Below are 15943 nucleotides of genomic sequence, written 5' to 3'. Positions count from 1 at the left end.
TCACAGATATCGAGGGAGTTTGCACTAGAAATACGCGGGTTGGTATCTTGTGGCTGAATGATCATACGCGCTGTCTAACATAGAACTATAAGTAGGGAATACACTGTAGTAGCCTGTAATTCTGTCTAAGACCAAAAAAAAAAGGGGGGGGGGGGGGGGGCAAAGAAAACGCATCCGCAGCATGCTATCATCGCTTCCGGAGGAGAATCTTCTTCCACAGGGGCGTCTTCTTCTTATCTTCGTAGCCCTCCTCCTGAATGTTATGTTTGCCGACGATACTGAGGAAGACCTGATCTAGAGTGGTGGGGCTGACGCTGTAGTGTCCGATCCCTAGGCCATCCCTATTCTCCTCGAGCAGGACAACGAGGTGGCCGATGGCGCTCTGGCTGAGGTCCGCTGGCCTGGAAACCCCAGCCTGGGAGCGGCTGGGGTTGGTCTGGGCGAGGACGTCGGCTGCACCGACTGAGAAACGCAGCTGACCGTGGTACGTCTTCTCCTCGACGTTGGCCGAAGGGAACATGTTGCGGATCCAGCGGATGACATGGTCCATTTCCTCGGGGCTGGTGCGGGGCGCGGCGCGGTGGACCAGATGGACGTGGAGGGCATCGCCAAAGCGGTGGCGTAGATAATCAGGAGTACCCATAGCAAGCATGCGACGGGCCATGATGCCAGCACGGCCGGCGAGGGCATCGGCCTCTTCCATGGAGTGGGTGGTGAGGAGAATAGACCGACCCTGGACGGTAGAGGCGAGGGTCTTCCACATGATACGCTTAGAGGCAGCGTCAAGGCCTGAAGAGGGCTCATCGAGGAGCACAACTGCAGGATTACCCATAAGGGCGATGCCGAGACTAAGCTTCCGCTTATTACCCCCGGAAAGGGCGTGAGCCATGCGCGATTCGAAGGCCTCCAGGCCCACGGCGTGGAGGACAGCAGCCACGTTGTGCTGCACGTCGGGAATGCCTCGGACTTTGGCGTAGAACTCGAGATGCTCACGCACTGTCAGCTGGTCCACAGCATCAATCTGGGGACAGACGCCGAGGTTGGCGCGAGCCGCAGGCAGGTTCTTGGTCACCGATTCTTCCTCGATGAACACATCACCACCGTTGCGGCTAGGCTTGATGTCACCGCGGATGAGGGAGATGGTAGTTGATTTACCAGCTCCGTTCGGTCCCAGAAGCGCAAACACTTCGCCACGCTTGATACCAAACGTCATATTGTCGACGGCAATATTGTCCTTGAAGGCTTTGGTCAGGTGCATGACGCGCAGCCCGTCCTCATGGGTGCCTGAGCTCGTGACGCGTGTCAGCTCGTTGACGACCTCCTCATCCGACTGATCCTCTTGGGGAGCAACCTCGTCCTTTCGGAACAGTCCGCGCAGCGAGGAGCCTACAGATCCGCTGTCAAACCAGAGCAGAAGCCCGAACAGGATGAAGCACTGGACCACGAGGTACAAGATAGGAGATCCGTACTGAAGAAGGCCCCCAGGGTTCGAGGACACCTGGTCGCCGTCGCACGCGGCAGAAAACAAATTCACAGTCAGGAAGAGAGCTCTCGTAGCTGAGCCGATGGGGACCACGGCAGATATAACAAAGTGGACGATGAGCAGGTGATCATCAATATCCCCCACGGGCGAGTACGTGGTGACGCACATGTAGGCGATGAGGTATACCAAAAATCCTATAGCTTGGATGCATGCGGCCCAAGCATATGTCGACAACTGCGTCTTAGTGAATAGCGACACCACATACGACAGCAGGGTGGCCGCCAGGCCATACAGGAACAACACCACAAAGACGTACTCGACGTGGTACCAAATATTGGACACAGCCGCCCATATTGCCGTAGCAATAGCGGCGCTGACAAGGGAAAACATGAAGTCAAACAGGAGGTACGCGACCCAAAGAGGAAAGGGCCGCACGCCGTTCGAGTACTCCAGCCCACGTACAAATCTCCTGCGCTCGTTGCTGGGGTACAGGGCAAAGAAGGCAGGGTACAGGGACAAGGCCAGTCCCATATAGACCACCAGGTTGAGCGAGTCGCCAGTCTGGGGGCTGAAAGGGACGTCAAAGGAAGACCAAGTCGTCTGGATTGTTGTGTTGGTCAGGATAATATCGAGGAGCTGCTGGGCGATGATGGAACTTGTGACGAAGAGGTTGGCAACCCAGGCGAAGGTTGGGGGGTTGTTATCGTCGCCAAGCCAGAAACCAGTCGTTACATTCTTGTATTTTTCCTCAATAAACTGTGTAAACTCGTCGTACGTGTCCACCACCTGGAGATTCTCGAGCGCAGACTGAGCAACAGAACCGCTGCCGCTGCCGCTGCCGCTGCCGCTGCCGCCAGAGAATAAGGGGCCGAACAACTGTGGCAGATTGTCGAGAGCGAGTTTGGAGGCCGGGCCCGCAAGGAAGAGAATCTTTTCATCATCGTCTTGGCTCTGAGAGAACGCATCTTCAGTGGTCGACTCGGATGACTGGTCCGTGGGCGAGCAGCCTGGAGGGTCCTGGTTTTGGATAAAGAGCGAAGTGAGACCAGCAGCGATGATTGGTAGAAGGAAAGCAATGACGTAGGGCAGGTAGTTCCTCTTGAGGATCGTCATACGCTTCATGAAGAGGATGAGCGCCTGCTTCACATAGCCGATCCGCTGGCCATCCAGCAGCTTGATCCCTTGCAATGTGTCCTGAGAATCGTCATCGGCAGACTTCTCCTGCAGTTCCACATCGCGGTCGGTGGTGCGGAACGCTTCCTCGTCCTTGATTTCCTCAGCCAGTTGCAGGAAGACATCCTCGATGGTGGGGCCAGAGAAACGGTAGTCGGGGATGCCAACGGCCTCAAGTTCCCTTATGACCTGAGCAGACAGGCTAGAAGACGGCGAGATGTAGGTGATCAGGTCCAGGGATTCCTTCTTTCTCACCCCCTCAATAACAGGAGTGTCCTTGAGGCCGGGGGACTTCTGGATCATCACCCTGTAGCCTCCACCGAGCTTGTCCTTCAGTTCGACAGATGAGCCCTCCGCTCGGAGGGTGCCCTTGGATAGAATAGCGATGTGGTCGGCGAGGAGGTCAGCCTCATCGAGGAAGTGCGTGGTTAGAATCATAGTCCGCTTTCCACGTTCGGCCAGGAGGATATCCCAAAGCTTCCTGCGTGACAAAGGATCAATTCCACTGCTGACTTCATCAACGCAGCACACAGCACTTCCGCCAGTCAACATCATTCCTAGCTGAAGCTTGCGCTTCTGGCCGCCAGAGAGTGTTTTTGAGAGAGCATTCCGCTTCTTGGTCAGGTCCACTGCTTCGATAAGTTCCCGGATCTCTGCTTTCGTAGCTCTTGCGTCGGGGCTCTTGAGGCGGTTGAAGATGTTGAGATGTTCCTCGACAGTCAAGTCGTCCCATAGAACATTCTTTTGGGGGGCAATACCCAGACCTCCGGTTCCGTCGATGGTGATGGACCCGCTTGTTAGCCTATGCAAACCGGCGATGGCATCGAGGGTGGTACTCTTTCCGCTACCGTTGGCACCGAGAAGAGCGATGATCTGACCCTTCCCGGCATTGAGAGTCAGGTGGTCGACTGCAGTAACCGGCACGGCAGGCTTCGACTTGGTGGCGAACACACGCGAGAAGAACCCTGGGTTATAGATCTTGGTGAACCCTTCAAGACTAACGGCATTCTCACCAAGAGTGTTGTTCTCCGAGTTTGGGTACTGGAACTGACGTCCCTTGGTGGAGGTGCCGTACAGGTGCTTTTCGATGAGGGCACCAATCAGGGGGTAGATGAAGATGTGAATGATGATCATAACAAAGAAGAAGATGCCAGGGAGCTCCCAGGGGCTCTTGGGGGGCATCTCGGTGAGACTGGCGGGGCGGTCCTCTCTCTCGAAGCGAGCCATCAGTGTCACAAAGTAGACAAAGGTGCACGGGGTGAAGAGGACGGAAAGTGCCGCTACGACGCCGGTCTTCGGCTGGGTAATGGACTGGGCCAATATGCCCAGGAGCAGAGTCGCCAAGATGGCCGTAATACCACTAAGCTGGGCCTTTTTGAAGAAGGAGGCATAGAGGATGGACATGGACGTGAAGGCGAGGCCAGAGAGGACGGTGAAGATGAGGACCATGCCAATGTTTGTGTTGGAAAAGACGCCCTGGCGGACAATGAAGGAGGAAATGATCCAGGCCGGTGCGTATATGGCGCTGAAGGAGATGTGGTGAGAAATGATACGCGCGGCAAGTGACATCCACTGGCGGCGGACGGGCATCATAGCATCGACGAGCTGGGACATGCCGCTCTCCCGTTCTGTCGCGATAAACCCCGTCATGTGGTAGGTGACCCAAATAATGGTGGCGATGAAGACGACGCCCATGAAGTTGATGATTGCTCGTTGGTATATTTCGCGGATGCGGTCCTCTCGCTCTTCGGAGCTCAGGCTCGTAAAGGCCAGCTCTCGGGTATCGGCGAGCGGGTCAGAGTTCGGTTCGTCGAGATGGGCGATGATGGCGTCGACGGCGTGCTGCACGGGGACCATGTAGATCTGCTGGGGATTGCTTCCCTTGTCGACCTCGATCTTGAAGGGGCTGCTGGCGAAGGCGGCGTCGGTGCGGATGGTGTAGTTCCAGAGGTGGCCGTGGCCCTCGTCGGGGGATGAGCGCATGACCACGGCACCGAAGCAGGTGGTGACGCCGCGTAGACTGCTGCGACATTCGCGTCCAATATCATCCTCGCTCTCGAGACGGATGGTGTGCATGCTGGGATCGGCGCGGCCAATATCGGCCTCGAGCTGGTCGAGGACGCGGTCGATGTCGCCGCCGGAGAAGCCATTGTTGACGAGGATGACCTTGTCGCGGCCGCTATTCCTTCCTGATTCAAGGGCATCGGCGAGGGATCTGATAGGGCGGGCGTCGCCTATGCCGAACTCTGCAGGAGGGACGAAGAGGTTCTTTGCGAAGCTGAAGAAGGTCGAGAGGACGAGGGGCACGAACAAAGCCATGAAGAAGCATGTCAACGGATGGCGCAGCAGAGTGCAGCGCCAGTTCTTGACCATCAAGGTCCATATCTGCTTGAGCAGGGCCATGATGGGCGGTCGAGGGCGGCACCACGCCCGGAGAGACGTCTATGTGGCACCGAGAGAGGGACAATCGAATCGGCGTCGATAAAGGAAGTTGGAAGATAGATCCAGGAATCCGATATGCCGTCATGAAGCCATGGGTGCGGTACTGAAGAATTGAAGATAGAGAAACAGGAACAGCGTCAAAAGAATGGCGAGGAAGAGAAGGTTATAAAACAACGGGCGACGACACTGCAGCAGCAGCGATGCGGAGGAGGATTGGGCGGAGGTTGAGATCAGATGCTGGGGACGGTGGAGTTGTCGGAAATGGTGGATGCAGTTTTGGGGGCTGTGTCGTCGATTCGTCAAATCAAAGCAACCAGAAGCTCCTTCCCATGCGGCACAGATAAATATCCACCGCAAGGTACTCGTAAGCTGCTTGGCGATGGCGCGTCTTCGGTCCTTGGGGGCTATGGATGCGACTCGGCCAGCTTCATAAATCATGTCCTACCCTGCACTCTGGCCCTCGCATCACCCGACAATTTCACTCCAGCAAGCTCGCCTGGCGATGCCTGGTTGGGCTTATGCCACGAGTACGTGTCGCACTTGCAGCATGCGGACGAGCCCGGGGAATACGGGTCTCAGCCCTAGGTACGGATACGGATAGCCAATTCCAAGTTCAAAACTTCTCAAACGGTGACATCCCGAACGATTGCAGCAAGAATCCTCGGCCCCAATCTGAAACCCAATCACGTCAACGGCCAAGTCAATTCCACAGGCGCCAGTGCGCCACAGGATAAGAGAAAAATTAAGCTTCGTCCCACCCCGGCGCATCGCCATTAATCTCGGTGCATCGGCCCATTGTCTTTATTCCAGACAATATTAAAGCCAATACAAGAAGCCAGCGTTGGGCATTCTCTTGTCACCAGTCGGCCTGTCGCATCCGTATCTCATGGATTGATGAACCCGGCTGGGTTCACTCCTGTCACCATGCACCTACCTACCTGTACTACTACTACATAGTATGTACTTACGTTACGTACGTAGGTACGAGCATTCGTACACGCGTGCCATGTGGGAGGATCCACTAGTCTAATTCGGGCACTATACCACGAGCTACCCTGAGACACTCCAGATCTCCATCTGAGACCTCCCACAGGGCTCTCTATCTGTATCTGTGCCGAGTAATACTCGCAGTAATTAATGGGATAGATCAGTCGGGTCCCCATCCACGGTCGCTAAGTCAAGAACCCGCCTCCACCGTTGTCGCCGTCTGCCAGGAACCCTCCGCCACCCTCGTCGTCGTCGTCGTCATCATCCTCCATCATGTCAAATTCCTCCGTCACATCGCTAGGCGCCTCTCTCATCTCGGCGTCTATCTCAGCTTCTCGCTCTGCCTCCCTCCTCTCCTCCTCACTCACTCCTCCCCATACCCTCTCGCGGATGCGCAGCCCCATCATGAGGCGCCTCCAAGCCTTGAGTGCCCTGAGACGTCGTTTCTCATCCTCAGCCTCCTGCTGTAGGTCGCCTAGCCCCTCAATCACCGCGTGTATAGCCTCCTCGTACTCCTCGGCAACCACGATGCCGCTTAATACGGCAGTTCCGTGCCGGCCCCGGAACGAGAACCCCGTCAGCGCCGGCGCGTAGTCCACCCCTAGCAGGAACGCTGCTCTCGGGGCATACTCATGCTGTATGTGGACTGCGCCCCGCGGAACCATGCTGGGCACGTATACATCGATATTGCCAAACTTGTTCTTTGGCACACGACCATTGCGAACAGGTGGTGGCTGATACAGCTCCGTCTGGTCCAGCGTGTAAATCGGTGTGCCGGCGTCGCCCTGGTCGTCATCATCATCCTCGTCGAATCGCGACCCTCTTGGTTTAGCTCTCTTGGGCAGCCATTTGGCGGGTATTTCGTTAGGTTTCACCTCACGCCCTAGCCGATACCACTTGTCTGCCGTCCTCGCGATTCGTACGTCCCTGCGGCGGTAGATCTTCTCCAGCGGACCCCTGCTCCCCGCGCCGACCGTCCCCGAGGGGGTAGCCCCCGGCACCAGTACTTCGTGCCTCCGCAGGTGCCGTTCTAGCGCATATACGGGGTGATCCTTGAAGTCTTGAACATTGCGTGGCATCGGCTCCCTGGCCTCTGCGCCCGCCAATTCATTATCCTCGATCTGGTCCAGGTCCTCTGGGACCTTTCGCCGGAAGGGCTTCATGGCCTTGCGCCACCACTTGTCACCCCCATCCAGGGCCGTCTCGACTCGTAACCGTCGTGTCTTGGCCGTGTACGCCTTGGCATATCTCCTAGTGACATCCTTTGCCGTACCATCAGCCTCGAAGGCGACGACGTAAGACAAGGAATTTTCCTTGTCCGTAATAGGGGGCTCGAGGGTCTTGGGCTTCCAAAATGTATGCGTGACCACGGCATCCACAGGTTGCCACTTCTGGTGACCCACGTCTAGAATCTCGACCCAGTAGACCGGATAGGCTGACTCCTTGATACGTTTCGGAGTCTTGAAAGTCGGTCGTGGCTCCTTTGGTGGCCGAGTGGGCTCGAAGCTGTACGAGGAAGCGCCCGGGTGGCCCAGCCGGCGACGGGCCGTTGGACCGCCCGTAGCGGCTGGTAACGAAGCTCTCGCAGCGTTTGCCATATCCTTGTAGTTAGCCATAGAGGCACGGACCTGTTCGTCCCTAGACGGCTTTGAGGGTGCTTTGCTAGGCTTGGGCTTGGGCAGTGTCGGCGCTCCCGATGCACAAGCCAGCGGCTGCAGAGAGCAGACCAAGCGTGCTCTCACCCCTGCGCTCCGAAGAAGGGCGCAATACAATTGTGCGCCGACGTCGCGAGAACCTTGCAGTTTCTTGGCTGCGTCCCTGAAGTCATCACGGTCGAGGCAGGCTTCCAAGTCGTCCGGCGTTTCGTACTATTCGATTCCATCAGCAAACTCGCACCAGCAGTGAAAGTTCCATGTACATACGGCCTGCAAATGCTCAGGGTCCTCGGCCCAGAGCGATCGCCTGAGACCCCTCTCAGTGATCTCAAACTTGGTCTTCCACATGGCTCCTGCTTGCTGCAGTCCGTTCTTGAGACTCTCAGTCCGGCCAAACTGCGAGAGATTGGTGCCCGGATTGAGATAGGTGACCATCTTGTCCGAGAGGTGCGGCCGCAGGTACTCTTGGACCTTGGCATCGTTGCACCAGTGGTTTCGCCTGGCGACATGGGAGAGGAGGCAGAGGAGATGAGTCTGATGGACCTGCGTGCGACGCCCCTTTTCCTCCCTGGTGATGGGTTTGCGCCGTTCCGCTGCTCTCTTTGAGGATGCGGCCGCCTTCTCGGCTGAGAGGTTCAGCTCCAGGTCCATGGAGCCCTGCGCTGAGGATCCTGGATCCGTCAGCGGTGCTGTGAAATTGACATCCTCGAATTCGATATCTTCATCCTCATCGTCGTCCTCGTCAGAATCTCTCTCCATGGTCTGCACCGTAGGCGCCGGCAGCGCGACATCCTCAAACTCAACGTCATCTTCCTCATCATCCAAGTCGCTCTTGTCGTCGCGTCTCGCAGTCGAAGAGACTTCTCTGCTAGACGCCTCCCCTTCAGACCGCGTGCCAGCACGCCTCCTCTTCAGCGGCCGTGCTAGGCTACCTTGCTGCTGGTGCTGGTGCTGCTGCGCGGCCACGCCGGCCTCAGCCAGCATGTCCTCGTAAATGTCGGGCGCATTCTGTCTGCCAGATCCCCCAGAAGCAGCACGTTTCGCCCCGGCCATGTTTCCCTCACGAATGCATCGCTGCAACGGACCTGTGCTGCAAGAATTCAACGTGCACAGTGACCCACGTCATCAGCCCCCCCGGTGCGTAGTTCCCCCGTGCGTCATCCATCCGCACGCGATCACCCTTCTAGCGCCGTCGCGGAGTCACGTGCTGCCACCACCCATCGCTCGAAGCCCAGAGATAGAGTTCCGCCAAAGGCAACCAACCACCAAGCTGACGGTCTCGACGCCGCCAAGCTGGTATCGCAGCTCTCCTCACCATCTGGGCCTCGGCGCACCCTTTAGCAAAGCCCCTCAGCACGTCTTACCTAATGGCCCCCCCCAATGTCCCGCATTGTGGAGGGTCCAGACGACTCGTTATAAGCCAGTTCATCGTCTTGGCATCCAACAAGAACCCGCATCAAGCGGATCAACAGCTCGAGTAGTCTAGGTGGTTAGGGCACCGCGTTGTGGTTAACATATCAGAACCGCGGAAACCTGAGTTCGAGTCTCAGCTCGGGCATTCCTTTTTTGCTCTTTTTTGCTCTTGTTGGGTCCTGTCTCGACTTCTTGGCCCTTCGTCTCTTTCTGCTCCTGCAACCTCCTCCCAGCACCACATCGCTGCGGGTCAATTGGTCATCGCCCGGTGGAGCCGCGCTCTGAATTCTCTCACCTCCTCATCCTTCTCCTCTTCACTGAACGGCAGCAGAGACACAGGCCACATTCTCATCGCCAGTGGATGTGCACATTGTGATGACATTGGTATTGATTCCACAAAAGAATACTACTTAGGTATGGATGTTTGCGTGCATAACACTAAACAAAAAAGAAGAAGAACTCGCACCATGGTATAGCAACTACTCCTCCCATCCAGGAGCAAGATGATGCATCCTTCAACGAAACCGAAACGCCAAAAGCCCACTTAATTCCTTCTCTCTAGGTATCGACGCAGCTCGTCTATTTCGTCAAGAACCCGAGGTAGTCGGCCACAATCAGCGTCACCATTCTGCAAATTTCAGAGTCAGCCGATGAACCAGCAAGTCAGTGGAATGCAATGCGGATTCATCATCACTTACGCATGGGGAGCAATGCGGACGTAGTACGTCCCGAACCCGCGGTAGAATCGCAGCATGCCCTCCTCGCGGGCCACCTTGGCGAAGCAGTCAACCATGCCGCGGTACGGCAGCTTCCCGTCAGGACCCTTTTGCTGCTTCTGCAGGCGCGTCTTGACAAAGTCGAACGGCAGGCTGAAGAAGCTGGCAAAGAAACCGGCAATGGCGCTGGCGCTCAGCGTCTGCGTGCGAGTCGACAGGTCCGTGTTGGCCTTGAGCCGGGCCTTGGCCTCGCTGAAGAAGGCCAGCTGCCCAAAGTTGAGCGCCATGGCGCGCACGACGGTGGGCGCGGCGCCCGACCACAACGCCGCAACGCCCTCGCTGCGCGCAATGGAGCCCAGCGCGTCAATGACCGACTTGTAGTTCTTGCGCTCGGCCAGCGGCTTGAGGCCGTCGCTCTGCATGCGGATCAGCGCCAGGTCCGCCGGGTTGCCGACCATGGCGGCTAGACCACCCGCCGTGAGGCCCGCGCCCGCGCGCTCGGCGAAGCCAATCTGCCCGCCCTGGTCCTTGGCCCGCTGGGTCAGGGTCTTCATGAAGGTGTCGAAGAAGCCCAAGCGGGCGGTGGTGTACACGGCCTGGCGCAGCAGGCCGGCCGACAGACCGGTGTAGAGGTCGAGGGCCTTGCCGCTGCTGAGAATCTGTCGAGTGACGGAGAGGGCAGTGGGCTTGGGCCCGCCCGAGGTGCCCTCGCCGGCGAGCTGGATGCGCACCTTGATCATGTCGACGGGCTGGATGACGGTGGTGGCCACCATGCCAGCGATGCCGCCGTTGACAAAGGGCAGGGCGGCACGCACCATGGGCGTGTGTAGCAGATCGGTGGCCACGGCGGCCGTGTCTTGCTTAGCAGCGCCCATCATCTCTGAACTCTTGGTCCGGGCGGACTCGGCGGCTTGCTTGAGGGGTCCAGAAGTCATAAGGATCAACCACGGCCTCCAGAGAGGGTCGTCTATGGAGGAGTGGAGCTAGTGCTGAGGGTTAAGTATTCGGGAGAGGAGACGGTCGAACTCGGTTCCGGTACCAGACGGCGTCGGTGTTCAGACGTCGAGAGGTGGTGGGAGGCGCCGGTGGACCTGGTTCTTTTCAAGGTTGCTTCACGTTAGCCCGCGTACCCTCACGGTGGTGTGGGCGCCATGGCCATTTAATATCATGCCGCATACGAGCCCGCGGAGCCAGCGCGTCACCAGTGTGTGTCTGGGGGTTGATGCCTAACTCGAGAGAGCCCACATACACAGCCGAGCTCGGAAGTGCCTAGTTTCAGTACCGAACAGGACCCGGGAGGTCACCTCGGGCATACGAAACCAGAGGGTCGGCGCTGTGCTCGGCATGAAAGGACGGCCGGTGGCCGGTGGAGCCCTCGTCGGGAAGTGCAGGGTGCCCGCCCGGGATGGGGCTGCAGGGTCATCATATAGTGGGCTCCGTGCGCGCGTTTAACGTCGAGTGGAGCTGATGACTGGGGTTTGCAGATCCCCATGACGACGGGCGAACGACTGACGACAGAAGGAACAGGAGCAGACTCACCAAAACGGCCGCGTTTGAGGATAGATATGCCAGAAAAGGCGTACAACACAAAAGCTGGGAGCTCCAAGCTCGAGCTTGTGACAATCAATAGAGATGGGCGGGGAAGTGGCGGTTTGCGGGGTTGAAACTGCCTAAAATGCGGAGGAGAGAGGTGGAAGGGGGGAGCGAAACAACACGATTGACTCAGGTCAGAACCCGAACAGCGAGAAGGCTGGATACTTGAGCGGCTGCAGTGACAGTCCAGATACCGAGAGATGGGAATTGCTCGGGATCAGCGTCGGCGCAATCGTGGGAAGTCCAGTACAACCAGTGGGAAGCTGAGGATGGTGGTGGTGGTGGCTTACAAGAGGGAGTAGGAGAGGAAGAGGAGGAGAAGTGGTGACAGAGGCATCGAGAAGGAGGGGGAAGAGGGAGGAGGAGAGGGAGGCATGAACGGGAACTATAGGAATCGGGGACGTACACGCGACACATAAAATGAAGCAGTACGCTACGAGGAGCGAGGCTGCCCGAGGTGTGTGCATCCATACTACTATAGTAATTGCATCTCGTTGATGAAATCAACCGCCCGGGATGCTGGAGGCTGCCATCCACTGGCCACCCACCACCAACTGAGATGGGCGACCATCTCGACCACTCACCGCGGCCGGTCTGCTGCGTACCTTGGGCTACAACGGGGAGCGAGCATCACGGCGTACAGCAGTGTCTCTCGTGCCAGATGATGCTGTGTGCGGGGTCTGGAGGGTGGAGGCGGATGGTCGCCGTCGCTGGTGATGGGCGGTTTGACTTTGGGCTAGGGGGCAGCTGCGTACCACGGCTCGCACGGAGGGGGGTCATCTCATGATGGCGAGACGACGATGGCCGCGAAAATCCCCGAAATTGATCAAGTTTTGGGAGCGGGCAATATGTGGTGAGTACTACCCTTTCCTTGCGTGTTAATAGAGAGGGGGGTTGGCTCTGATACGTGCCACTCGGACACGACGAAATGCAACACCACCAGTGGCAGGACAAGATGCAATTGACGCGGAGATAATAACAATGACACAGATCTTGGCATCAATGCCGCAGATATCGAATGGGCGGAAATTCCGGAATGGAGAGCCCGGGTAAGGGCTATTACGACTTGGTGCTTGCAGAGTTCCACTGGAGGCTGCAGGAGTTTGGTCCAGCCGTGGTACCAACGGGAGACGGTGGGGGAGGAGGCGCTGGGCTGGGCAAACTACCACCAGTCAACGGCGTCGCATTTGCGCTCACAGTTGCGACTTGCGGGGGATTTCCCAGATCCCACATCATTCTACATTCTAGCGCCGGGCGCAGGGGACTCCAGAAGCAGGGAAGGCGCCCCAGGCCCAAGGGTACGGTTACTGCGGCACTGCGGCAGTACGGAAGCCACAGATCCTCGGTTAGAGCCTCCGACGTGCAGAGCTGGCCAGTGACGACGACAAGCTCCAGTGCTCGGCGGAGCTCAGCACCAACACGGAGAGGCGGCCGGGCTCGGGGCCACGGGTGGAGTGACGCCAGTCCGCGCGAGTGATGAGAAAATGGCTCGGATTTTTGAATAATATTGCGCCGTCGAGAACGGTTCGCGTCGGGGCACTATTGGCATCCATCAGTGAAACCAAATTAAGGCAACTCCCGTGCCCAATGAGGCAATGACGCTCAATGACGCGCTGCGCACTGGGACGTGCGAGCTGGGCTGTGGCCGGCGTTGGGGGCTCAGCGCCGAGTCGTCCGGGGGTTTGTGGAGACTGTTTCTCTCGGTGATCCGGTCGCCGCTCCGGCATCGACTCTGTTCTTGGAGTTGATGGGCTTGACCGTGGCTGGGTGTGTTGTCCAAATTCGGAACAGCGTGCATGCCGCCTTTGCGCCAGATCTCTCCTCATCCCGAGCTCATATCATACCAATACTCAGTGTATTAATTTACCGCCAGGTTGCATGCAGGTGGTAGGTGGTCAAGGTAGGAGCCACCCGTTGTGGAGGCCGTGGGAGGATGGTTGTAGCTACTTCGTAGGCAGGATCTATTGAAGGCAGGAGGAAGGCACTGCAAGTGGGAAGATATTTAACGCACTGTACACAACTCGGACAGCATTCTTAACATTCTTACCCACACAATCAACACGACATCATCACCTCCTGGCATCAATCCAACTTCACTCTTCCCCCCTGCTCAGACGCAGAGGCAGTGCTTGGATCATGACTGGGCTGCGCCATGTTCGCGGCTGCTCAGCCACAGTCCGCTGCCTTACATGTACAATTGATCCCCGGGGCGACCCAAACTCGGTTCACCCTGTCAGTTGTGCCCACTGCCCAATCGATGAGCTGTGCATCGGCGGTGAAGGAAAAGTTATCTGAGCCAACGGCCGCCTCTCTGCGATGGAACTTCTATTATATAAGTAGGTAGGCAAGTGAGAAGCAAAAGTTTTCTTCCACGCTGGCTTCCCCTAGCCGCTGGATTTGGCACAGCTTCAAAGCGGCCAAAATCACCGCTATTTTTTTCGATTCTAGGAGCACTCTATCCGTCTACCCTTATTTGAAAAATAGGTCGAGCACCACAAAGCTCCACAGACAGCTTTTGCCATGGTGAGCGACAATGGAGTGGCCACCCAGGCAGACATTGTAGGGATTCCTGGAGCAGCACTTAGCACTGTCAGTTTCACCCAAGGGATTATGCGAGCAATTTCGCGGGACAATGTCAATCACTACGCTGTAATTCAAGTCGAGGCAATTGGTTCCTGCTTTCAGTCCAACGGTCCCTGGGCAGCGAAGCTCCCGGATCTTCTATCTAGGGCACCATCTGTCAGGCTGGCGAGGCTGGAGGCCTGGGTTGGGTGGGAAAAGGGCGATACCTCGTCTCTTATGAGCCAGACTCCAGGTGGGCGAACCGCTGCGCTGCTTTGCTGTGCCCTTGGAAGTCTCTACTCGAAAGACCAATGTGGAGCGATATTGCACGGCCTCTCTCAAGATACCCTGCCCCAAGACTGCCAGAATGCTTCACCAAATCAGCTGGGGCGTGTTTGCATGGTCTTGGATAGCAAACTGGCATGTCTCGGTTTCGGAAACCACCTGGCTCTACACGTCACTCGGGTTAGGGAATTATTTTTCGACGCTGGGTTGGAGAGTCCACGAGACCTGGCCAACACTCCAGGCGAGGAGGATATGCACGCCTTTTTGAACCAGGTTCGAGACGCTCTGCAAGACGAAAACCTGATTCTTCAAGTCTCTGGGACGAAGTGTGTAGGAACGTGGTTAGCGTTGGTCCTTGCGATGTGCCCCGATGACGTCTCGGTACTGTTTGATGGAAAGACTATCATATCTGGACGCCGAGATAATATCGTGTTTTCAGTCACCAATTCCCCGCAGGCTGCGACAGAAATTCACCTCGAGAGCAAGCTGGAACCCAACACAACTGATTTTCGAAAAAGGCACATCGTTGAGGGCCGAAACGAACTTAACCAACAACTGAGCTTCGCATTGGATGGTATACTGCCCAGTCACCTAGATATTTTCCTTGCAACCGCTGGTGCCGATCCACGAGTATCACCAAAACTTCAAGGCGCCGTGGCGAACTTGATAGCGTCTATGGCAATCTCATTCACACGACGAGACTACTACGGAGGAAGCTTCGACTTATATCCTGCACAAAGATTCCCAGCGCAGGGGATGTGGATTCTATTAGGGCCAAATTATCGAGAAACCATCAAGGACCGTCTCCAGAAAGTACTTTGCCGTCCTTCAGAAGAATTACAGGCCCCGGTGTTGGACTATTACCAGACGCTTCACAGCATGATCTCGACGGCACTGCCTCCCTCGCATTGTACTTGCGGAACTTGCACTACTAAAGATCCATGGAACCCCCTAGTACGTCTAAAGGACAACACAATAGCCAGAGACAAGCAGAAATCATGCACGGTTGCCCAGCTCTGGTCGGCTATAGGCCAGATTGCAAACTTCGCGCTGCTATTTCTCTTCGTGGAAGCGTCACAGAACAGTTCAATAAAACTCTACGCTGTTAGAAACCGCCATGATGAACAGTTTTCGGAATTTCTCTGGAACTCTTTCAACCAGAATTCCGACTATTACGGCCTTGACATTGACAATATACACCGTCAAATTTTGAATTTTGCCGGTCGAGCGGTAGTTTCTGATTTTGAATCACCTCGAATATGCAGCAGCTCTGGCGCCTCGACCATCTACCCCGGAACTCTTGAAGCCCCGAGGATAACCAATCCATTGACTGTACGGTATAAGCTGGTCGATGGAAGACTATTCTACCGCTCTGATAGCTATGACGTCATCATCTCAGTAATGCCGGAAATAAGGACGGTGAAGAAGATGGCCAGGCAGAAAGCAAAAGCATCCATGACAAAGGGCCCGATAGCTGTTTCGAGGCTCGGTGAGCATAGCAGCCTTCTCATGACTCTACGTCCAGCTTCGAAGGATACTTGCGAGGCACTTTGGCTCCGATGCCAGATCAAGCGAGGCAGCAGCACCGTCGACGTGGATTTTGTTGATATTCACTTGGGCCTTATGAGTCTCAC

At 56.7% G+C, this 15943-nt stretch overlaps 3 protein-coding genes and 1 non-coding gene across 4 annotated transcripts; 1 reads left to right on the top strand and 3 right to left on the bottom strand.

The window, feature by feature from the left end:
• Window positions 1–187: 187 nt before the first annotated feature.
• On the bottom strand, window positions 188–5059 carry ACO1O0_001806 (P-loop containing nucleoside triphosphate hydrolase protein; the record flags this gene model as incomplete). The annotated part of the gene is made up of 1 exon (XM_083191286.1): window positions 188–5059. One exon carries the CDS (start codon window positions 5057–5059, stop codon window positions 188–190), a length of 4872 nt encoding a protein of 1623 aa, XP_083052500.1.
• Window positions 5060–6270: 1211 nt separating this feature from the next.
• Window positions 6271–8793, bottom strand: ACO1O0_001805 (uncharacterized protein; the record flags this gene model as incomplete). Its single annotated transcript, XM_083191285.1, has 2 exons — window positions 6271–7953; window positions 8008–8793. 2 exons carry the CDS (start codon window positions 8791–8793, stop codon window positions 6271–6273), a joined length of 2469 nt encoding a protein of 822 aa, XP_083052499.1.
• Window positions 8794–9211: 418 nt separating this feature from the next.
• ACO1O0_001804 lies at window positions 9212–9298 on the top strand. The gene has a single exon. It is a non-coding gene; the product is annotated as a tRNA-His (tRNA).
• A 434-nt stretch (window positions 9299–9732) lies between these two features.
• On the bottom strand, window positions 9733–11022 carry MIC33 (mitochondrial carrier domain-containing protein; the record flags this gene model as incomplete). The annotated part of the gene is made up of 3 exons (XM_083191284.1): window positions 9733–9781; window positions 9852–10820; window positions 11006–11022. 3 exons carry the CDS (start codon window positions 11020–11022, stop codon window positions 9733–9735), a joined length of 1035 nt encoding a protein of 344 aa, XP_083052498.1.
• Between the last annotated feature and the right edge of the window lie 4921 nt (window positions 11023–15943).

Source organism: Amphichorda felina (genome assembly GCF_050947745.1).
Source record: "Amphichorda felina strain 45539 chromosome Unknown scaffold_2, whole genome shotgun sequence".
Lineage (NCBI taxonomy): Eukaryota > Fungi > Ascomycota > Sordariomycetes > Hypocreales > Bionectriaceae > Amphichorda > Amphichorda felina.
This window is presented reverse-complemented; position numbering and strand designations above follow the sequence as displayed.